Genomic DNA, 23,002 nt, shown 5'->3' with positions numbered 1-23,002 from the left:
CAGGGTATCGTCGTCTTGACTCATAAAATATGGTTTGGTAAAAGCAAACTTGCTTATCAAACAGCATAAGCACAAAATCGATTGGATAGTATATTTTATTTTTTTTATCATCCCTGTCCTTTAAAATAATTATTTTAAAATTTCAGTTCGCTATTGGTTAGGATCACTGTGTAAATGGTCTTCAAAGTATGTCCCACAGCCAGTGGCCTAGGGACTGCAAAGATGCCTGCAATGTAGGGGGGTGAGAAGGTGGCTAAGCCTGGAGAACCCAGCCACCACCCCTGCTCTACGCCCAGCTTCTCCAGAGCAGCTGAGCCCTGCATTATGGAGCTCAGGTAACAGGGTTCCTTCTATGTAACTTTGTTTTTTTCTTTTTTGAGATGGAGTCTCTGTTACCCAGGCTGGAGTGCAATGGCACCATCTCATTTCACTGTAACCTCTGCCTCCCAGGTTCAAGCGATTCTCTTTCCTCAGCCTCCCGAGTAGCTGGGCTTACAGGCGCCTGCCAATACACTCGGCTCAGCTCATTTTTGGGTTTGTTTTGTTTTGTTTGAGACAGTTTCGCTCTTGTTGCCCAGGCCGGAGTGCAATGGCGTGATCTCAGCTCACCGCAACCTCCACCTCCTGGGTTTAAGCAATTCTCCTGCCTCAGCCCCCGAGTAGCTGGGATTACAGGCATGAGCCAGCATGCCCCGCTAATTTTGTAGTTTTAGTAGAGACAAGGTTTCTCCATGATGGTCAGGCTGGTCTCAAACTCCCAACCTCAGGTGATCCACCTGCCTCGGCCTCCCAAAGAGCTGGGATTATAGGCGTGAGCCACCGCGCCCGGCCTAGCAGGGCTGCTTCTGCATAAAATCCTATCTGAATAAAGGGTTCTGCTGCTAAAAGCGAAGAGTTTGGAAATCTTCACATTGGAGGTCATGTCTCCCTAAATAGCCCTTGGGGTATGGAAGGGGAGATGGGGTGTAGAGTCTGACTGTTGGTTCCTGCTCTGCCGCCCACCCTCTCTGTGACTTTGCAGGATGACTCTTCCTCTCTGAAACAGCTTCCTCATCCGTAAAGGAAATGAATTCCTTGATAATAGCTACTGCACTCATGAGGGTTAGAAAAGTTAGCAGATGGGGGCCAGGCAGAGTGGCTCACACCTATAATCCCAGCACTTTGGGAGGCCAAGGTAGGTGGATCACTTGAGTTCAGGAGTTTGAGACCAGCCTGACCAACATGGTAAAACCCCATCTCTACTAAAACTACAAAAATTAGCCACTCATGGTGGGGGGCACCTGTAATCCCAGCTACCCAGGAGGCTGAGGCAAGAGAATGGCTTGAACTCGGGAGGCAGAGGTTGCACTGAGCTGAGATAGCACCACTGCACTCCAGCCTAGATGACAGAGTGACACTCCATCTCAAAAAAGAAAAGGAAAAGAAAAAAAAAAATAGCAGATGGGGAAGCTCTGCATATAGGAATTTCAGAACTGATGGTTCTTAACACTATGCCAATGACCCTCGTCTCCCCTCTGCACTTCCCAGGAGGAGCCGATCACTTTCTGTGAGGAAGCTTTCGTGTCCCACTACCGCTCTGGAGCCATGAGGCAGTTCCTGCAGAACGCCACACAACTGCAGCTCTTCAAGCAGGTGCCACCCTCCTTGGTCTGGCCTGGGTCTGGCTCCCTGGCGGGGATTTCTGCGGCTGTCTCCACTCTAAGCACTGAGGCCACAGGCATGGATGGGACTCAGGCCCCAGGCCAAAGAGGCTCAGGGGAGGGGGATTGGGTGAAGAGGGCAGTCACTGACCAGGCAGACCCTTTGCAGATCTGCCATGTGGTTTTCCAAGTTATCATAAACATGCAGCCGGTATTTTAGAAAGAAACTTGCCTGTTGAGCCTTACTTTTAGAAAACTCCTACCTTGGATACAGTAAGGTGCCCAGCTGAATGGTTTTTCCCCCTTTTCTTCATAAGAGCTGTTGTGCTTTTATGCTTTCTTTCTATAGTTTATTGATGGTCGATTAGATCTTCTCAATTCCGGCGAAGGTTTCAGTGATGTTTTTGAAGAGGAAATCAACATGGGCGAGTACGCTGGTGAGAAGCATCTCATTTTCCTTCCGGGGCTGCAGGCCGCCATCGTATAGGGCATATTTGACAAGGAGTGGCAGTGACTTGCTTTTCCTTTACTGGGGCTTAGGAAGAGACTGATTTCAAGCTTGGCCTTGAAATGTTTGAAGAATTCCTCTTCGTTTTCTGACAAAATGCACACTGGCCCATATGAAATCCCCCAGCCTAGGGTCAGTTGCTTCCCCTGTGTAGACAAAGTCTAGTTAAAGTAGTGGCCAGCGTGGTCCACTGGGAAGCACATGCAGTATTCAGTTAGGAGGCCTGGATTCAAGTCAGGACTCTGTCTCCTCACAAGCTGCGAGACCCTGGGTGAGTCATTTCCCCTCCTTTAGCTAAAGTTCCTATCCATGCCCTGAGAGTACCATGTCCTACCTCACAGGATTCCTTTTGAGATTAAATCAGAGTATATGAGGGAAGATTTGTACAGTCATCCAGGACAGTCCCTGGCATGGGGACCGTGTACAGTAAGCTTTTTTTTTCCTTTTTCTTTTCTTTTCTTTTCTTTTTTTTTTTTTTTTTTTTGAGACAGACTCTTGCTCTGTTATCCTGGCTGGGGTGCAGTGGCATGATCTCCGCTCACTGCTGCAACCTCCGCCTCTCAGGTTCAAGTGATTCTCCTGCCTCAGCTTCCCGAGTAGCCGGGATGACAGGCATGTGTCACCATGCCCAGCTAATTTTTGTATTTTTAGTAGAGACGGGGTTTCACCATGTTGGTCTGGCTGGTCTCAAACTCCTGACCTCAGGTGATCCACCCACCTCAGCCTCTCAAAGTGCTGGGATTACAGGTGTGAGCCACTACACCCAGCCCTGTTTCTTTAAAATATGACAAATTATTGCTGAGTGCCTGGTCTGTGTAGATCTGAAGAACTGAAGGGCTTGTCTTCTCATTTTTCAGAGGAGGTATCTGAGGCCCAGAGAGGTGTTGGTGGCTGAGTCGGCCTCCTGAATGCCAATCTGACCGTTCCAAATCCCATTGCCTCAGTCTTTGGCAGCGAAGGCAAAACCAGATGCAAAATGACACCCACGCTGCTGGCTGGTGGTCGTCCAGAATAGACACATACCCCTTTTATTGCTGGGTGTGTGTCTATTCTGGACTACTGTGATAATCCAATTGGCAGTTTTTAAGCTCACAGAGCAAGGCACAGTATCCACCTATAAACGTTGCAGGCCCTTCCAGCCTGTGCTGTATGGAAAGCACAGTTAAGAAAATCACCATGAAGTCTACGAACAGCAATAGCCAGTCGCTGATAAGCATTTCCTGAACACCTGCTATGTCCAGAGCCCCATGGAGTAAAAAGCAGAGGACCCAGTTCTGCCCTCAAGAAGTGTTAGGTAGGAGAGAGAAATGCATGACTAAAGACAAACAGAAATTAAACCAGTACAGGAAAAGGAGTAGAAACAGATTTCGGTGCAGTTAGAATAGGGCTCTGTTAATCCTCACTGTGTGATGTGAGGGCTTAACAAAGGAGGCCAGGCTAGAGTTGTGTTCTAATGGTTGCATGTGAGTTCCAGGAGAACAGGCTTTAGGTGTTGCTAAACTGAGTTCACTTATTCAGTGGATTAAGACCCACCATTTAAAATGAACGGAGTTTACCAACAACACCTCCGTTTTCTTTCCGTCTCACTCTCTGAGGGTTCAGTGTGTGTCCAGCAGGGTCCTTTCAATGGGACACACAGCCCTGGGGGTCCCGGCTCTGGTGCCCCTCACAGTACTTCCCAGAATATGGATGTCTCAGTGGCTGTTACCTATTCCAGAGGGCTGTTCAGAGGAAGAAGCTTGCAGAGGACATCACATCTGAGCTGCCTGCCACGTTTACTAAGCAGAGAGAGTAGGGTGTGGTGACTAGGCGAGGGAGCTGTATTTGCAAGGGCCTGGAGGCCTGCGAGGATGCTGGCTTACGGACCCCGTAGTACCTTAAGTAGTTCCCCGTGGTGGGACGTAAGGTGATGCAGCGTCACAGCAGCACAGGATGGAGAGCTCACGAGGCACGACTGGACGAGAGTGGCGGGGCGGCCTCGGAGCCTGACCTCCAGCCAGCAGGCAGCGGGGTAGTGGCTGAGTTTGCAGTCAGGGCACTGTTTGAGAGGGAAACCTGTGGCAGTGGCTCGCTGCTGCCTCCTTTAAGAACAGGATGTGGGACCCTCCACAGGGATCTCCAAGTCCTGAATGCGGAAAGCAATTTCGGCCAGTCGTGCTGGGTCATGCCTGTAATCCCAGCACTTTGGGATGCCAAGGCGGGTGGATCACTTGAGGTCAGGAGTTCGAGACCGGCCTGGCCAACATGGTGAAACCCCGTCTCTACTAAAAATACAAAAATTAGCCAGGTGTGGTGGCGGGCACCTGTAATCCGGGAGACTGAGGCAGGAGAATTGCTTGAACCCAGGAGCTGAGATCGCACCAGTGCACTCCAGTGTGGGCGACAGCGTGAGATGAGACTCCGCCTCAAAAAACAAAAAAGCAATTTCAAGGACTCCCAAGGACAAATCACCTCTTTAAGTAACAGCTTCTCTGACTTCTCTTCCCCCAGGCAGTGACAAACTGTACCATCAGTGGCTCTCCACCGTCCGGGTAAGCGTGCACCCAATTCTGAGCCCCCTGGACTCCCGCCTTAGCTTCCTGGCAGCCTTCCGCTTCCCTGTACTTCCCCTTCCATCCCGAAGCCCTCCATTCTCTCTGCTGGAGATGCCTTTGTAAAGCCAGGCTCTTCTCATGCCAGATGGAGGCCAGAAGGGTGGGATTGTCCAAAGCCATCACTTGGTGGGGTCAGAAAAAGACATGAGAGGCTTCCTCCTCTGCAGGAAGCCAGCCAAGGAAAACTGAATGGAATGTTGCTGTTTTAGAGCATTTGGGGGGTCTCCTTCTAGGGCCAGAGCAATTGTCACAATCACAGGCAAACCAAAAATGTGCCCTCTTGCTGCTGTGTAACCTCTTTCACGGCAAAGGCTCCTGGGAAGATGGAGAACACGTTGTCCGAGGTTGACCGTTGTCGTGAAGTATCTTTATGTGTCAGAAGCCAGGGGCATAGGGCTTCTGAAGCCTCTAAAGAATTCGAAATATTGACTTTCCCTTCCATCAGTTTATAATTGAGGTGTCCTGAAGGCCTACTGTGTGCCGGGCACCATGCTGAGTACTAGGGATGCAGCAGGGAGCAGGGTACAGGCCCTGCCCTGGGGGAGCTCCCTGTCTTGCTGGGGAGGCGGGCACAAAGCAGGCAACTCCAGCATCAAGTGATAAGTGTTCCCTCCTGCTAATGCATCAGTGCACTGCTGCCAGGCAAGTCCCTTGGAAGTGGCTGCAGTTGGCGGAGAGTAAGCAATTCCTTCATGAAAGACTTCCTTTGTTCCTCTTGTATGGCCAAACACAGCACTTGGCAAATCAGAGAGGAGTAATAAGGACTTGTTGATTGATTGATAAAGGGAGTTTCAGTACTCCAAAGGACCATTTATATGGGATACTGAGTAATTTTGGAAAGCAGTATGGAATAAATGAGTGGGTGAAAATTTCCCATTGTCCTACAACACAGAATGCTTTCTAGGTCAAATTGTAAATGTTTTTAACTAAAGCTCAAAATTTCTAATGTGGGCAGTTCCCAAAAATTTTGCTAAATGTTAAGACCAATAATTACATTACTATATCTTATTCTCTTAGGTACCCACTGGTTCCAGCCTCTCTCCATCTGAATCAGTTTTTTTAAACCACCACAGACCTGATTCTGTGATGAATTTGATTAAAAATGCTCCATAGTGTAAACCCCTTAGCCTGGCATTCCGGGTCCTTCATGAGCTGGCCTCATCCAGCCTCCCAGCCTCACTTACTGCTTCTCTGATGATACACTCATGGGAGTGTGTCATGGTGCAGTACAGGAGCCACTTGTTACAGCATACGCCATGGCTTTCCAGCTTCCGCATTTTCTTTTATGTGCTATTTCCTGTCCCTAGAATGTTCTCCTCCCATCTCCTACATCAACTCCTATTTATCCTTCATGGACCAAGTCCAATGTTTCATCCTCCAAGGCCTTCCCTGATCTTCCAAGTCTCCATGCTCCCTGTGCACACAGCCATTAGAGCTATCATCACCTGCTGTTGTAATTATTTACTGTGCTGTCCCGCCTCTCCGACTGGAGGTTTCGGAAGGCAGAGACCAGGCCTCCCTCGGCCTGGTGCCTTCAGAACCCTCACGACGTGTCTGCAGGGATGAGACTGAGAAACGGATTCACGGACAGCTATGAAAACGTGCCCTGTGCACTTCAGGTCCCTCCACTGCCTCCTTTCGGAGCGGGAGGGCCTTCCCTCCTCCTTCCTCCCACTTTTGCTCCTAAAGAAAGTGAGCGAGAAATTGCTGTGTCGGATTTAACTAAAGCCATGGTGAACATTTGTGGCTATTCATTCTTTCCTTTTCTCAAGATTTAGATGTTAAGGAAGGCAGCCTACCAGAGAGATATAAAAAAACAACACAGAAAACCAAGGCAAGAAAAGGAAGTTGCACGGTGAGGGCAACGTATTTCCCAACGATCCTGGCTGATCAGGGCCCCTCTTTCTGCCCCGGCTTGGTGTCAGCTGTGGAGTCCATGGTTATTAAACTTACCTGAGTGTCATCCGTGGTAACTAGAATGTCTTGAAAAGCCACAGATGCCCATAGGGAAGCCCTTGCCTTAGGCAGCCTGCGATGCAGTTCCCTCCAGCCAGGGAACAGGTGCCAGGCAGAGCACTGAGTCTAGAGTCCCCCTCCGCCAATTCACACTCCTCATCCCCAGTCCACACACACCCACCCACCCACCCACAGCTCCCACCCAGAGCCCTTCCGCCATGACCATAACTGACTGGCTGGGACCAGCTATCATCCAGGCCTCTTTCTCGATGTGCATTTACATACCTTTGAAATGTTGCTTAGCCTGATTGAAGAGAAGCACTCTTTGTTGGTGTTGGATGACTCTGTCTTCAGCCCAAATTGCTAATTGACATTTTTATTATAGAAAGGAAGTGGAGCAATTCTGAATACTGTAAAGACCAAAGCAAACCCGGCCATGAAGACTGTCTACAAGTTCGTAAGTACTGGTCTTGCTCTCAGGAGCCAAAACAGATCAGTCCCTTAGCATGATGAGACTCTTTATTTATTTACTTATTTTTGAGACAGGGTCTTGCTCTGTTGCCCAGGCTGGAGTGCAGTGGTGCGATCACAGCTCACTGCAGCCTTGACCTCCAGGGCCCAAGCAATCCTCCCACCTCAGCCTCCCCAGTACACCAGGAGCTACAGGTGTGCACCACCACACCTGGCTTTTTTTTTTTTCTTAAGACAGACATGTCTCAGTATGTTACCCAGGCTGTTCTTGAACTCCTGGGCTCAAACAATCCTCCTGCCTTGGCCTCCCAAAGTGCTGGGATTACCAGCATGAGCTGCTGCACCCAGCCAAGTGATGAGACTCTTAAGTATACCTGGTCCTCTGTTGCAGAGATGACTCAGGCTGCCGAGCTCTTTCCTGAAGGTCTCAATATTCTTCAAATTATTTAGCAGATTATTATAACCGGTTCAGTGACATTTTTGATTTATAGTGTTGGTGCTCACATTTGCCACAGTAGAGAAATGGGAGGCTACTGGTTTTAGCTTTTAAAATGCAGACTAGGTGGCTGCACCCTGCCTCTGTTTCTGAGACCCAGAAGCATGGCCTATCTGGTGTCTGGGAAAGCCTTCCTGCAGGCATCCCCATTACTGGGTCAAAATAAAGCAGCCCCTTTGCAGGTTACTGAAGAGTGTTCATGGTGGCATACACCACTTAATTTCTGTCCCAAATTCTTCATCATCTCTCTGATCACTGCCCTATAGGAAATGCATTATTTGTAAGACTCGTGTCCACAGCCGAGTGAAAACAGGAGAGCACATCTGTTCCCGGCGCTCCGTCTTTCACAAGCATCGACTATTTTTTCTTGTGACTTCTCCTGCTTGCTAATTTGACCGTGAGCCACTGAAGCGGGGTGGTTTTATTTTATTTCCATTTTTAATTGTGTTAGTCCTCTCTGTGCTTAAACTGTGGTTATTTTAGCAGGGTGGGTGGCTGCCAGCAGAACCACACAGGTCTAAAATGACCTGAAATCAAAGCCAGGGTGTCTGCCAAAATGAGATTTAGGAAATGGCACTTTAGAAACCCAGCAATGTGTCTGTTCCGTCCATTCAGCCTGGGCAGAAAATCAGTCCTGGGGCCGTGCCCTGGTGAAATAGAATGGATATTCTGAATCTTCCAGCCAGAAACACGGCTGCTGTACTCTTACTGGTAGCTGTCACCAGGCTGCCGAGATAAATAATTATAGAGAGCAAAAGAAGGGCTTTGGAAGGGAAAGAAAAAAAAATCTGTGCCATCAAAATGCAGAAAATAAAATCTCTCCAGCCTCTTTAAGGGTTTTTTTTTTTTTTAACCTTTTGCTGTTATATTTGTTTTCATAGCCATTATGTTTTCGACTTGATGATCCCATTTTTCCTTCCTTTTTCTAGTAATCAGAGAAGGTGATTCTCGACGGACTGAAATCAAGCATAGCCCCTGCTGGAAACAGAAAGGGAATCTTAACTTAAATTAATTTTTCATGCAGGCAAAAGATCATGCAAAAATGGGAATAAAAGAGGTGAAAAACCGCTTGAAGCAAAAGGTACTTGAAGTTCTTATTCAAAATGTATAAGCACCATGTATGAAATGCATGGCCACAAAAAAGTATGAGGGGATCAATAGAGGGCTGTTTGATACAGTGTTGTTAACACACTTCAAAATGCATTACCAGCTGTCCGGGAGTTTTCACACTGTTATAAATATTCACAGACAAAAAACTGTCTTCAAATAACATTAAGACTCTGGCTTAAACCCACAAAGGCGAGCAAGTTCAGAGTTGCCACTGTCAGGCTGTCCCTTGCCCACCCCACCAGGCCTGGGTTCACAGGCGTCTGTAGAAATTGGCTTGGTGCTCCCATCTGGCATCCGCCCACCCCCTACGGCCGACCTCTGCCCCAGGGCCGGTTGTAACCAAAACCAAGGAGCATCTCTGGGGAATGATTGCCAGGGTCCAGCATGCACATGGCCACCGCCCAGACACAGCACAAGGGGTGGGGCTGAGCAGAATGCTGTGGGCTTACCTCACCCTGGGGGACCAAGTGAGCGTAACCCAGTGGGCGCTGTTGAGACTCTGAGTGTGGAGGGGAGTGCTCTGATTGTCTTCACCCAGCTATGTCCTAGCTAAGATTTCCCCAGCCCGAATCTCTTTTTTTTCCTTTCTTTTTTTAATCTGACCTTTTTTTTGTATTTTATTTTATTTTAATTTTTTTATTTCCATAGGCTTTTGGGGGAACAGGTGGTATTTGGATACATGAGTAAGTTCTTTAGCTATGATTTGTGAGATTTTGGTGTACCCATCACCTGAGCAGTATACACTGAACCCAATTTGTAGTATTTTATCCCTCACCCCCTTCCCAGCCTTTCCTTGAGTCCCCAAAGTCTATTGTGTCATTCTTATGCCTTTGCATCCTCATAGCTTAGCTCCCACTTATGAGTGAGAACATACGATGTTTGGTTTTCCATTCCTGAGTTACTTCACTTAGAATAAGAGTCTCCAATCCCATCCAGGTTGCTGTGAATGCCATTAATTCATTCCTTTTTATGCCCCCAGATTGAATTTCTAGACTTAAGACAGTGAGGTTACTATAACAGGGAGGCCTTTTTTATATTATTATGAATGGCGTCATCATCATTATTATTGTTGCCACCTTTTTTTGGGGTTTTTTTTGTTTTTTTTTTTTGAGACAGAGTCTCACTGTGTTGCCATGCTGGAGTGCCTCAGCCTCCAAAGTAACTGGGACTACAGGCACACGCCACCACACCTGGCTAATTTTTGTATTTTTAGTAGAGACGGGGTTTCACCATGTTGGCCAGGATGGTCTCGATCTCCTGACCTCGTGATCCGCCCGTCTCGGCCTCCCAAAGTGCTGGGATTACAGGTGTGAGCCACCGTGCCTGGCCTGTTGCCACACTTCTTTAAGCTCCTCTTAAGGGTGGTCCAGGCTAGGAGCTTTCACACTTAGTCCTCAGAACAGCACTGTGAAGTATTGTTCCCATTTCGTGAGTAAACAGACCACAGTTCAGAGGTGAAGTCATTTGCCCAGGGCCACCCTGAGCCTAGCAGAGCCAGAATTGGATTCCAGCTCCATCGACATCTGGTGGCTGTGTGCTCTTACTGCTATTGCATTGCACACTGCCTTCCTCAAACAAGTGTTTTGTTTTCCAAAAGATGTTTGGGATCACCTACTTCATTATCCCTATGCCCCCAAACGTACCACTCTAATAAGGCCCTTTGTCTAGCTCTGCAGTTTTTAAAAAATTGAAAGCAGTTTTAATTTTCTGAAGTCAGAAAGGACCTCTAATTAACTTGAAAGGGTCGAAGGAATTGATTCCTTTCTTTTAATTGGAAAATAATTTGCTCTGACTAAGCATTTAAATTCTTAGTTTCGGCTGAGAGTGGATTTTTAACAGCTGAGATTCACATCCTGAAATAAAAGCTCTGTAATGTAAATCCAGATAGACCTTAAACTGTAGTCTGTTTGCACCCTGCCAGAGACTGGCAGGTGGCATTCTTTACTTGGATGTTATTTAAGTCCCTAAATATACCTTTTTATCTCCCATCCCAGTTGCATGTAGCCGAATTGGATTGCAGACATAAAACGGAGTGGCAGGGAATGGGGAGTTTTCCCTCCTTGATGCCTGGATCGTAGGCTCTGCTTGGTATTAGAATATCCCCTGAAGTAAGCAAAGAAAGGGGCCCCTCCTCAGGCAAAGGCCCCATGCGCCCTCATTGGTCAGATCCACTCTCTGCAGACCATTAAGCTACAGACATCACCTTACCTCCCTACTTGTATGTGCAAGCCTCCGGTCTTAGGAAAATCCCCTTCTTATGATAAGTAACATTTCTGCAAATAACCAGTTAAGCTCAGATTTTTTTAATGTGGTTGTTCAAAGGTTTGTTTAAACAGTCTAGATCACTTTCCCTCCACGCTCTCTCCCTTTCCGTTCCTTGATAGTATCTAAAGCAGATGTCGCCCTCCCCTTCCCTTCCCCCTGCCAGTCTTTTCAAGAATAGCTTCAGGAGATAATGTTCTATAGAGAGTGTCAGTACATTTCAGGTGCCACAAACGGTGAAGGCATTTTATAGAAATGTGGCTTGTCACCATTGGACTGTTGACAGATCTATTAGTGCACCCTTTTCAATTTTCACTTTTCCCCCCTTCGGTCGTACAGATTTCCACAGACTTGATATTTTGCAGTTGTTCTTGGAAGAGAGCTATTTTGTAATTGAAACTCTAGCATTGTTCGCATCTACGGGACTTGGGGCTCCAGCACTCTCCAGCGCCCTTTCTTGAGCTAATTTAGGATCTGGCTGCACCTGACCTCTCCCATAGCAGTAGAAAATATTTCCTTGGTTTTTTTGTCCTTCTCCCCTTTCCCTCCTCCCCTTTATCTGGCAACGAATGTACCTCGTGGCTCCCCAGATGCCTCTAATATAGACATCTCAAGTTTGGTTTCTGCCATGAAATTGAGGCAGTTTCCAACAAAGATCCAATTTTCAAATGTGCTGGGTTGCCACCTGGCCTCCTGTAACTCTGCATAGCAATGGTGACCTTGCAGATATAATCAAGAACCCAAGCTTGCCCTCTTCACCCTCGCCTTGGGTTTGAATTGCAAATAGAAAATGTGGGGCCGACCTGTGGAGAGGTCACCATGGTGTGTGGAGGGTCCATCTCTAATATGACTGAGCAGGGCCCCTTCTCCATCCCTTGTTCATTTGTGCTGCAGATTTTCAAAGCATTTGAAATCGGAGCTTTCAGGATATCCGTATGACCATTGGCAAATAATTGTTAATAGATCCGATGGTGTGGCTTTTTTCCATACCTGCTCTGCTTCAACCCAACAACAAAAAAAGAAGGATGGATAACATATTTCTCTAGATAAATGGAGCAAGGTGGTCAGGTTCTTCTATAGCTTGGCCTCCTTTGAAGTCTGACTTGCTCAAAATTAGGAAAAAGAAGAGATGGCAAAGATGCTACCCCGCCATTGCTTTCTAAGGATGAGTGTAGTGCTTTCATCTGGAGTGTCTCCCTGCCAGTAGAATGCCTCCTGGATGGCTCGTGACTGTCAACAAATTGCCTTCCGCTGCAGCACCGTGCAGGGCTGGCATGAGAATGCCCCGCTTTAAAAGCAGTGGCCGCAAGTACATTTCTCCTCACCTGCAGGCAATGTTAAGACAGCCACATAGGGATGTCCTCTTTTGCCTATTGAGGAACCCCTGAAATTTTTCTCTTTTTTCTTCGGTATCAAAATGATTTAGCCAAATGGGCCCATTTCACAGCCCTTTGTAAAGTTTCTGAATCTTTGATCCTCTTCTTTTCTTTTTTTTTGTTTTGTTTTGTTTTATTTTGTTTTGTTTTGTTTTTCTTTGTTTTGAAACAGGGTCTCACTCTGTCTCCCAGTGCAGTGGCACAATCACTGCAGCCTTGACCTCCCAGGCTCAAGGGATCCTCCCGCCTCAACCTCCAGAGTAGCTAGGACAACAGGCATGCACCACCATGCCTGGCTAATTTCTTTTAGGGACAGAGTTTTGCTGTGTCGCCCATACTGGTCTCAAACTCCTGGGCTCAAGCGATCCTCCCTCCTGGGCCTCTCAAAGTGCTGGGATTACAAATCTTTGATCTTTAAAAGACAAATCGAGCTTGTTGATTTAGAGTCTCTGTGATTGAAAGGAGCAAATTCACAGTTGCTTTCACAGAGGCTTGAATTTCTGGCCAAACTGTTCCCATTGAAGGGAGTGAGTAAGCATGCGTGGGGCAGGGCGAGCTAGGTAGACGCTGGTAGAACAGACGATTTCACACCTTATCACACAACTGTCAGCTCCCTGTCTCCCGACACATTAAAATACGCTGCAGCCTCAATCACAGAAATTCCAACTTTGGTTACTATTTTGATATCAATATTCATATTTTAATTTGCATTTGCTGTGCTGTGAGGTGGCCTGGGAAAAGAAGGGTGCGGCACGAGTCTGTAAATGGAGACGGGAGTTCTCACACCCGCAGCGTGAGTCAGACGGGAAGGCCTCTGCCCATAGGGGCCTTTCAACTCCCCCACATGGTGATACGGTGTTTGGGCTTCTGAGGCAGGCAAGCTGGGCTCAGTGCTGGTTGTGTAGGATATTAACCGTGTGACGTTGGGTAAGTTACGAGGCCTCTCTGAACCTAGTTTTTCTCATCTGTTAACTAGAGGAAATACAGGTTTTTGCTGGATCGTTGGAAGGAGTGGAAGAGATAATGTGTTGAAATAGCAACACTTAGTAGCCACTGAATAATTGAGAGTTTCCCTTTTGTCTGTCTTTTGTTTGTTTGTATTTGAGATGGAGTCTTACTCTGTTGCCCAGGCTGGAGTGCAGTGGTGTGATCTCAGCTCACCGCAACCTCCACCTCCCAGGTTCAAGTGATTCTCCTGCCTCAGCCACCCGAGTAGCTGGGATTACAGGCACCCACTGCACCTGGCTAATTTTTGTATTTTTTGTAGAGACGGGGTTTTGCCATGCTGGCCAGGCTGGTCTCGAACTCCTGACCTTAGGTGATCCGCCCGCCTCGGCCTCCCAACATGCTGGGATTACAGGCATGAGCCACTGCATCTGGCCCTCTCTGTCTTCTTATGTCCCACATCTGGAACAGCCAGTCTGCCCAAATACCCATGCACGCACATCTGGAGACCAGTCCCTTGAGGTTGTCCATACAACGACCAGAGGAATCTGTGTAGGACCCAGCACTGACCAAGTCACTCCCTTGGTTAAAACATTTCAGACCTTTTAAACCTTCCACCTCCTTGCCTGGGGGCAGCCGAGGGGTGGAATGCCCTGGCCGCTGGGCCACAGCAGCCTCTGCTGTCTGCCTCCCTGGGCCCGGGGCTCTACTCTCTCATCGCTGGCTCACAAGTCCTTTCCTCGGCTCCCACCCAAGCCCCTACCCAAGGCCACCCAGAACCCTCTTTGTCCTCTAGTCTTCTGAGACCCCGGGTCCTTGCCTCCCGGGGAGGAGACTCATGGAGACTCATGTCCAGAGACTCACCGTATGCTGTGCCTGCCTTCTCTGCAGAGGGCTGGAGGTTAGAGCATAGTCATGGCTTCTGATTCCAGTAAACGCTCAAGGAAAATGACAGGAATACAATGACTTTCTGACTGCCTTGCTTTACCGAGGGACAGGAACTGGCAGGACCCCCGTAACTCTCTGAGCTGAGCCTTGGGACTCCAGGAAGAGATTTGCCACCCTGTGGTGGCCCCTGATCTGTAGCTCTGTCTGGCGTCTTCCTCCTGTGTGACCCTTCGGGAAGGAGCAGGTTTAACCCTCCTGCTAGCTTCTTGTTTCTGCTTTTTAAAAATGACATTTAGAAGGTCGGGTTTTTTCCTGTTTCAAACAAAATGCATGTTTATTGAGGAAAACTCGGTGAAACAGAGGAACAAAAAATAATCTCATTTTATAACCTGCATTTGCATGTACTATATCCTGGGCATTTCCCAGACCACTAAATATTTCTTCAACATGTCTTTATTTTATTTTGTTTTGTTTTGTTTTTTGAGACGGAGTTTTACTCTGTTGCCCAGGCTGGAGTACAGTGGCACGATCTCGTCTCACTGCAACCTCTGCCTCCCTGGTTCATGCGATTCTCTTGCCTCAGCCTCCCAAATAGCTGGGATTACAGGTGTCTGCCACCATGCCTGGCTAATTTTTGTATTTTTGGTAGAGACGGGGTTTCACCATGTTAGCCAGACTGGTCTCAAACTCCTGACCTCAAGCGATCTGCCCACCTTGGCCTCCCAAAGTGCTAGGATTACTATACCAGGCCCACATGTCATTATTTTAAATGATTACATCAGATTTTATCTGATGGACATACATACATTATTTAATATTCCCATTGTTGGACCCTTACATGAGTTCCAATTTTTTTCTAGGCAAATATCCGCATAGGCAAGATAGAAGAAATTCTTATTATTTCATTAGGGTAAATTTCTAAAAATGGGAGCAGTGGGCCAAAGGGCATGTACATCTTTTAGGTTTTTCATATAAATTGCCAATTTATATTCCCACAAGAAGGGTTTGAGAATATCTGTTTCCCAAGCCCTTTGCTGACAGCTACATTAGTTCTTAGGCCACAGTTTCTTTAATCATGGGAATCAAAAGTTGCTGTTATTAGCTCCCTACTATGTGTAATATCTCTACCAGGAGATAGAACAGAGAATTTGAATGCCCCCTGCCTTTTTTTTTTTTTTTTTTTTTTTCCCCTTGAGACAGGGTCTCACTCTGTTGCCCAGGCTGGAGTGCAGTGGCTTGATCACGGCTCACTGCAGCCTCAACCTCCCCAGGCTCTGGTGATCCTCCCATTTCAGCCTCCCAAGCAGCTGGGAATTCAGGCATACACTACCGCATCCAGCTAATATTTATATTTTTTTGTAGATATGGGGTTTCCCCATGTTGCCCAAGCTGGTCTCAAACTCCTGGGCTCAAGTGATCCTTCCACCTTGACCTCCTAAAGTGCTGGGATTACCGGCGTGAGCCTCCATACCCAGCCTCTATTTCTTTCTTGACTTGGGCTCCTCCTATTCTGCTGCCTGTGGCATCCTGAGAGGAAGCTGTTGTCCTTCTTCAGGTGGAGGAAATAGTAAAGAGGCTAATAAATTGGTAGCCTGCACCACAGGACTTTATAAGAAACCTTTTGCGTCTTTGGATCTTCTAATAAATGAAGGTGCAGCACTGCTTTTTGACACACCGGTACATTTGTGTATTGGACACATTTCCCTTCCAAATGTTTAATTCCACTTTACAAAGCTTTATTTGGAGCATGTGCTAGATTCAAGGCTCTACATTAGAGAACCCAGACCCCAATGAACTTACAGTTGATAGATATACAAAAGTAAGATAGCGCTAAGCATGGCAGCCTATGATCAGTGTAACCAGGGGCTTCCGAGGAGATTACATCTGAGGACTTGTTGAGCAGCTCCTCAATTCAGAATACGTTCACTTGTGCTGTCGTTACGGGTTGATGCGGCATAAAAGCGCCAGGACGCCCATAGCTCTGGGCTCCTCCACCTTCTAACTATGTGGCTTGGGTAAGTTACCCCTTCTGAGCCCTATTTCTTCACCTATAAAAGCAGGATAATCCCATTTACCTTGTGATCATTGTGGGAACTAAGTGTGAGAATGAAGGTCAAGGGTCTGGAAGAGCGCAGGGGTGGGCCGTCCACACAGGGAAGCTCTGCTTTTTAGCAGGTGCTCTCTCCGTTTTGCAAATTGAGGTTCAATTTGCACAGTGCTGTGACATTTTTCAAAGCTTCCTCATATCTCATTTCACCCGTTCTCCCAGTAGCTTTGACGTTTGCCAAGCAGGTGGTAGTCTCCCATTGCAAAACTAAGGCAATAGGTGCAGAGACGTTGAGTGAATTGGAAAGATTAGACAACTAGTTAATGGGAAAAACAAAACTATCGTGAACTAAGACACTTTTTCCAAAACTACTACGTGAATTGTTCTTTTTTTTCTAAATAGCTATTACCTTAGAGTTTTCTATTAATACCAGTATTTTCTTACCATATTACTTTGCAGCTTCATTTTTTTTTTCAGCCAAACACAAACAGGCACACACACCCATGCACAAAATTTTACCTGAACCAAAAGTGAATTTGTTCATGTTTGACCTTATTCACTCTCTCATATCTATCCTGTAGGATCTTCACCTGGATCCAAAATGCCCCTTTTGCCCATTGTTGTTTTCTAGCACAGATGGAGCCCCTCCCTGTCTTTTTCCACTTGACCTGAGCACCTTTGGACAGCTCCTTTCCAAAAGAGCTGTTTCTGTTTAGCCATCGACAACCTCTTTCATCACCGAACCTCAGCCTGGCTGAGACTGGCTGATCAAACGTGGGCCACTTGATCCAAGCCCTCCCTGTAAAGCCAAGAGGTCATCATCTCCCTTTGTTGTTTACCAAGCAGTACAGATTCCTCAGGTCTGGCCTCTACAGGCAGCCTTGATTCCTTAGGAAAGGAGGCCAGCTGGTAGGCAGCTAGATGTGTGAGGTCAAATATTGGTGGTGGAGGGTAGGTTGTATAATTTCCATAATTTACTGAATGGCTAATAATGTTCTTGACACTCAGTTGTATTATCTGTCTCCTTTAATCTTCATGCTACCATATGCCCATTTCACAGATGAGGAAACTGAGTCTTAGAGATGTATATAAGTTTCTTCTTTAATGCATTATTTTTCTTTTTTTTTTTTTTTTTTTTTTTTTTTTTTCTGGAGACGGAGTCTCGCTCTGTCACCCAGGCTGGAGTGCAGTGGCCGGATCTCGGCTCACTGCAAGCTCCGTCTCCCGGGTTCCCGCCATTCTCCTGCCTCAGCCTCCCGAGTAGCTGGGACTACAGGCGCCCGCCACCTCGCCCGGCTAGTTTTTTGTATTTTTTAGTAGAGACGGGGTTTCACTGTGTTAGCCAGGATGGTCTCGATCTCCTGACCTCGTGATCCGCCCGTCTCGGCCTCCCAAAGTGCTGGGATTACAGGCTTGAGCCACCGCGCCCGGCCAATGCATTATTTTTCAATAAGGGACCACTTTCCTCCATGTCCCACCATTCTCTCTTAGCTGAGAAGTTAGGAGCCACCAAGTATCAAGTTTCTCATGTGCAGAATTTAATCAGTACTAAGGGGATATGTTTTGTTGACCAAAGTATTTGCTTTGCAATGAAAATAATTGGAACTTGTGTTCATTATATAATTCTGGCTGAGTTATTTTTATTTGGTAAGAAAAATGATTACTTAAATATTTATTTGTACATGTATTCTCCGCCTGGTTCCAATGAAGACTGAAGCAACTTCCTTGACTTGAGTAAAACACGGGACCCTTGATGCATGAGTGGCCCCATCCATGCTCCAAATGACCCGTGTGTATAGTTAGCTGCCGGCTTCAGCCACCAGAGCTGTGACCTGCCTTTTCCACATTGGTGTTTTCCTTTTCCTGATAATTTGACTTCAGTCATCGGAAGCACAGATTAAATGTAAATTTCTGGATTTAAAAAGATTTATTTGGTCCCTAAATGTTTCCCAAGTCATAGAGTGCTGATTCAGACTTCAGTCTTTTTATTTTCTGCCAGAAAGATTAGGGGTAGGAGGAGGTAGGAACAAACACATCTTATTCACAAACAGCAACATCATCAGTAAACAAATGTGGAAAAAGTGTCCATACTCATAATTAAAGTAATGCAAATTAAAGCAACAATGAAGTCGAATTTTTCACCTATTAAATTAGCGATACATTTTTTAAATGATACAGCTCACAAATACCCTGAAACTGGTAATGCATCCATTGTTGGTAGTTGGTATAAGTTGGAAAGCAATTTGATAGAATGAATAAAAAGCCTTGAAAATGTTTATATCTGTTGACCTAGTAATTTCATTCCTGGGGATTTCCATAAAAAGAAATAATATGAAAGAAAGAAAAACTGCAGTATTTATCACTGGCATTTCAAATGTTTAAAAAAAATTAGAAAGAACCCTAAATGCCCAATAGTAGTGGAATACTGAATTGTGTTATATTAAATTATTATATATCCGCTCAGTGAAATATGCAGTAGTAAAATTATTTTTGTAATGACTTTGTAGCAACATGAAAATGCTTGTAATACATTGGGAAAAGCAGGATATAAAATTATGCATGAGCTGTGATTGCAAGTAATTTTTAAATGTCTGCATGTGGACAAAGTGAATATATAAAAATGAAAATAGCCGCGTAAGAGAATAAGATGAACAATAATAATTGTTTTCCCCACTGTTGTGAATTATTATGTTATCTTTATAGTTTAACATGGATGGTTTGGGTTTCTCTAGTTCTGAAAAGTCAAAGAGCCAAATTAGCCCTCCATTCCCCCCATCTTCATCAGGAGGACAGGCTTAGAATGTCACAGAGAGAGTCATGTGGCAGGCCTCTTCCTTGTGGGGTGAGAGGGAACACAGGTGCCGGAACCCCAGTGCCAACCCTCGACTCTCCTTCTCCCTGCAGGACATTGCTGAGAACGGCTGCGCCCCCACCCCGGAAGAGCAGCTGCCAAAGACTGCACCGTCCCCCCTGGTGGAAGCCAAGGACCCCAAGCTCCGAGAAGACCGGCGGCCAATCACAGTCCACTTTGGACAGGTGTGTACCCTGGCCCTCCTACCTGTCCGTTTGGGGTTTTTTTATTTTCGTTTTTAGCAGCAGCTGTAGCACATGCAGCAGACGGTTTTTCATTTCAGTTCTCTTTGGCAGTGCGGCTCCACGGAGGTTTTCACATCTTTAAATGTTTATTTGGTGCAAACATGTTTTGCAGGCAAATTTTCAAAAATTTTGAGGAGACAGCACAGCTGAGGTCATAAATGAGCGGGACTGTTGAATGAAGTCATTAAATGCACTGCTGCCTCCCTTACTCCAAGGCACTCTGCTTAAGGTGCCTCTGTTAGCTAAGCATCTCATTAGAACACTTTAGCATCCCGGGCCCTTCTTTGCACACTTCAAATAAAAGGCAACAAGCGAAGTCTTAAAAAAAAAAAAAATCAATTAGGAGTTCTTTATTAATGTACTTCCTGAAAATCAATATCAGGAGTCGTGCTTCTGAGAGTAAACACCCGCACTACAATTCTAGAGATTCAGTTTTTTAAGCAACTGTTTTCAACTACCTGAGCATTTGAAAAATTGTCTATTTTTTTCCCCTTAAGTAAAACATTGCAGTCTGTATAGAAACTAAAATTTTGTATCCCCTTCCTACTTGTAATTATATTTTTGGTTAAAAAGGATTGTGTACCCTTTCCTACATCTCTTGAATTGACTTTTGGTTAGTGAAAGTCATCATTTGGAGAGATCTATGAGAAATGGCTCTTTTGGCAAGATATGGCGGTAACAAGAGTTTGCAAGGTTATTTATTTTTAAATCACCTGATTCTGTAGCCATTTATTAGATGACGCATGATTAAGAGTCTTTATGATTTTTATCTTAAATGTGATTGCTATTTCACCACGTGTAAAGGACCTAGAAGCCTACATTCCTGTTTTTAACAGACCTTTATCAAGTGCCTACTATGTACCAGGCATTGAGCTATGCAGAAATGAACGAAACTAACAAAATTCTTGCTCTAGGTTATTACTGTAAGGGGTGAGTTGGTTGGAACATAAAAGTCACTCTTCTCTAATCAATATTTTCAGATAATATATGTTTATACATCTTTAACTTGGGGAGGTTCTTCCCTTTTCTGATTTTAGACTTAAAAGGATGTTATAAAAATTGAAATGAAATGCAAGGAAGAAGAATCCACAGGGTGATACTCATTTCGTTAATGAGTATTTTCAAATTGCACTGGTGTCTGCTCCCCTGAAGAGCTGCCTCCCCCCAGCCCCAGGCGCAGGCCCTGTTGGAGAAATCCGCACCCCAGTTCCCTGGCTGTGTTCGCTGAAAGCGCAGCCCCTGGTTGTCGCCAGCCAGCGTGGCATTCCAGAGTCAGCTTCCTGCTTTCCTTTGTCCTCATTCCTGCACACACCAACCTTCCCATGAAAGGAGCCCCTCACTGGAGTTTGGAGCCCATTACAGAGAAAGAGGGGGCGGGGGAGAGGGATTTCATGGTGTTAAACATTCCATTTTCGAAACACAAAAAAAGGAGGCCCTATTTGAAATGGAGAAAGACCTTCTTTCCATTTCAGCCAGAAGTAGAGATTCTTTAATGTCATTCCCAGCTAAATGCAGAATAAGAGTATGTGTGTGTGCACGGGTGGGGATAAACAATGAAAAAAGCCACCCCAAACTCTGTTGAAATAAGAGCTGTCTGTGCCTTCACCGGTCTGCAAACTGGAGAGGATGAAAGTGGCTTTTTTTCCCCGTTTGTCACTTCCCTCACGTGGCTGCCAGCATTATGCAAGTGTACAGGAAGGCAGGATTTTTTTTTTTTTTAATGCATGCATGCGGATTAAGGTCAAGCCCCTAGTATCAGCCATGCAGCAGACTCTCCCTTCCAGCTGCAGCCGCAGAGCCTACCCACAGCCGCGAGATGCCTTAATTGAGACGTGCTGTCAAAGTGACAAACACATTTGCATACAGTCTACACTCTATTTATTTTCTCTGGAAAGGTCTACAGTCTGCTGTTGGTTGAACATTCTTAATCAGTTTGCTGTAAGTGAACTGCCAGCTAGCTCACTTGTGCTGGCCCCTTCTTCATTAGGTGACAGATTAGCTGCAGGGGGAGGGGGGTTGAGCCAGGGAAACCACAGACCCCTTTCTTTTAACTCTTTCCAGCTTTGCCCTCATGGTACGTTGTCCTTGAGTCTTTTCCCGGGTCCCTGGTTTGATGGGCTGTTGGCCGTAACAAGTACCGTTTCTAGAGCACCTACTGCCGGCAGGAATGAGTTTTAAGGACTCGATGTTCTTCCCAAAGAACAGTCTCTTGAGTTTCATTTCAAAAGTTTTTACCACGCTCTCTTATCATCTATACTATTTTTTTTACTTGATAGTTTTATTTAAACAAGACTCAGACCTGACATCTATAGCATCTTAGCCTCATCTTCAGAGATGCCATTGGTGAAATTATAGGTTTAATATACTAGTACAAGTTTTTTCTAACATATAAAACAATTTGAAGTGTTTCTCTATGGATCACCTAATGCACTCACGTAATCCTAATGGTATATATTCTCGTTTTGGAAACCAACGGACTCCTCGGTATCTTTTTTGTTGTCTCCACCATATCCCTTTGAGGAAGGGACCATTAGCCGTATTTTATTGACCCAGAGCTGGAGCTCATAGACATGAAAGAACCTGCCCAGGGCCACCAGCTTGGAAACCCAAGCCCAGACACCTCACCTCGAGCCCACACCAGCTCTCAAACCAAGCAGGGACTGCATGTGATATGTCTATTAAAGCTGCTGTACCCCGCCCTGGCAAAATAATCTTAACCAGCCAGAGAGAGCACCTATTTTAACCTCAAAAAATATCCTTGCCTTGGGTCTGTGTTTCTGTGGATTTCATTCTTTAAGAACAGTTCGCTTGCCAGTGGGGATGGAAACCGTCGAGACTGTTGCCTTCATCTCTCCACCCAGCAAAGCCGGTGCCTGTGCAGCTAGCCAGGGCAGCTCCGCAGAGACCTCTGACAACAGCTCTGCGGCGGGGGCTGGCAAGAGGGGAGCTTAGTGTTGAGGCAAGAGCTGCTACTACCAGGGGAGAGAAGGTGCTGCCTTGCCCTCCTCTCAGTGGAGTGTTCCTCCTTCCAGGCTGTGATCATTCCTCCATTTAAGTATGCATCTATTCACCTGTCTATGGAGACCTACCATGTGTAAGATGAATAAGTTCTCAGTCCCCACCATTGTGGGGCATATTGATGAGACAGACCAGCAGATGGGCAGGCCCAATTGGAGCGATAAAGACAATGAGGGAAGTAGGCTCCAAGCACTCCCAGGGCCCCACAGAGGCTCCCTCTTCATCTCCAGGCCCACTTCATAGTCATAGTCACTTCATAATCAGTCATAGTCCACCTCATAGTCCCAACTCGGACACTATAATTAAAAGATATTTTTGTCAATAGCCTGATCAACATGGTGAAACCCCGTCTCTACTAAAAATATAAAAATTAGCCAGGTGTCATGGCGGGCACCTGTAATCCCAGCTGCTCAGAAGGCTGAGGCAGGAGAATTGCTTGAACCCAGGAGGCAGAGGTTGCAATGAGCTGAGATCGTACCACTGCACTCCAGCCTGGGTGACAGAGCGAGACCCTGTCTCAAAAAAAAAAAAAAATTTTGTCAGCAACCCGAACTTGCTAATAATTCATTTGTTTTCTAAAGCAGACATGTTAGGC

The 23,002-nt window shown here is 46.1% G+C and overlaps 1 protein-coding gene across 14 annotated transcripts in view; it reads left to right on the top strand.

Moving 5' to 3' along the window:
• The window catches only part of LOC105463895 (DENN domain containing 1A), a 547,224-nt gene that overhangs the window by 467,813 nt on the left and 56,409 nt on the right, over positions 1 to 23,002 (top strand). For 12 of the 14 annotated variants that reach the window (XM_071078302.1, XM_071078304.1, XM_071078299.1 and 9 more), the window contains 6 exons: positions 1,528 to 1,632; positions 1,990 to 2,077; positions 4,639 to 4,679; positions 7,084 to 7,155; positions 8,690 to 8,746; positions 19,198 to 19,329. In XM_071078302.1, the coding sequence (XP_070934403.1) occupies positions 1,528 to 1,632; positions 1,990 to 2,077; positions 4,639 to 4,679; positions 7,084 to 7,155; positions 8,690 to 8,746; positions 19,198 to 19,329 (495 nt within the window). Of the gene's footprint in view, positions 1 to 1,527; positions 1,633 to 1,989; positions 2,078 to 4,638; positions 4,680 to 6,514; positions 6,598 to 7,083; positions 7,156 to 8,689; positions 8,747 to 19,197; positions 19,330 to 19,501; positions 22,480 to 23,002 lie in introns of those variants that run through there. The other 2 variants (XM_071078308.1, XR_011612854.1) reach the window with 2 other exon arrangements.

Source organism: Macaca nemestrina, chromosome 14 (genome assembly GCF_043159975.1).
Source record: "Macaca nemestrina isolate mMacNem1 chromosome 14, mMacNem.hap1, whole genome shotgun sequence".
NCBI classification, from domain to species: domain Eukaryota; kingdom Metazoa; phylum Chordata; class Mammalia; order Primates; family Cercopithecidae; genus Macaca; species Macaca nemestrina.
The sequence above is the reverse complement of the archived record's forward strand: the minus strand, read 5'-3'. Positions and strand labels throughout refer to the sequence as shown.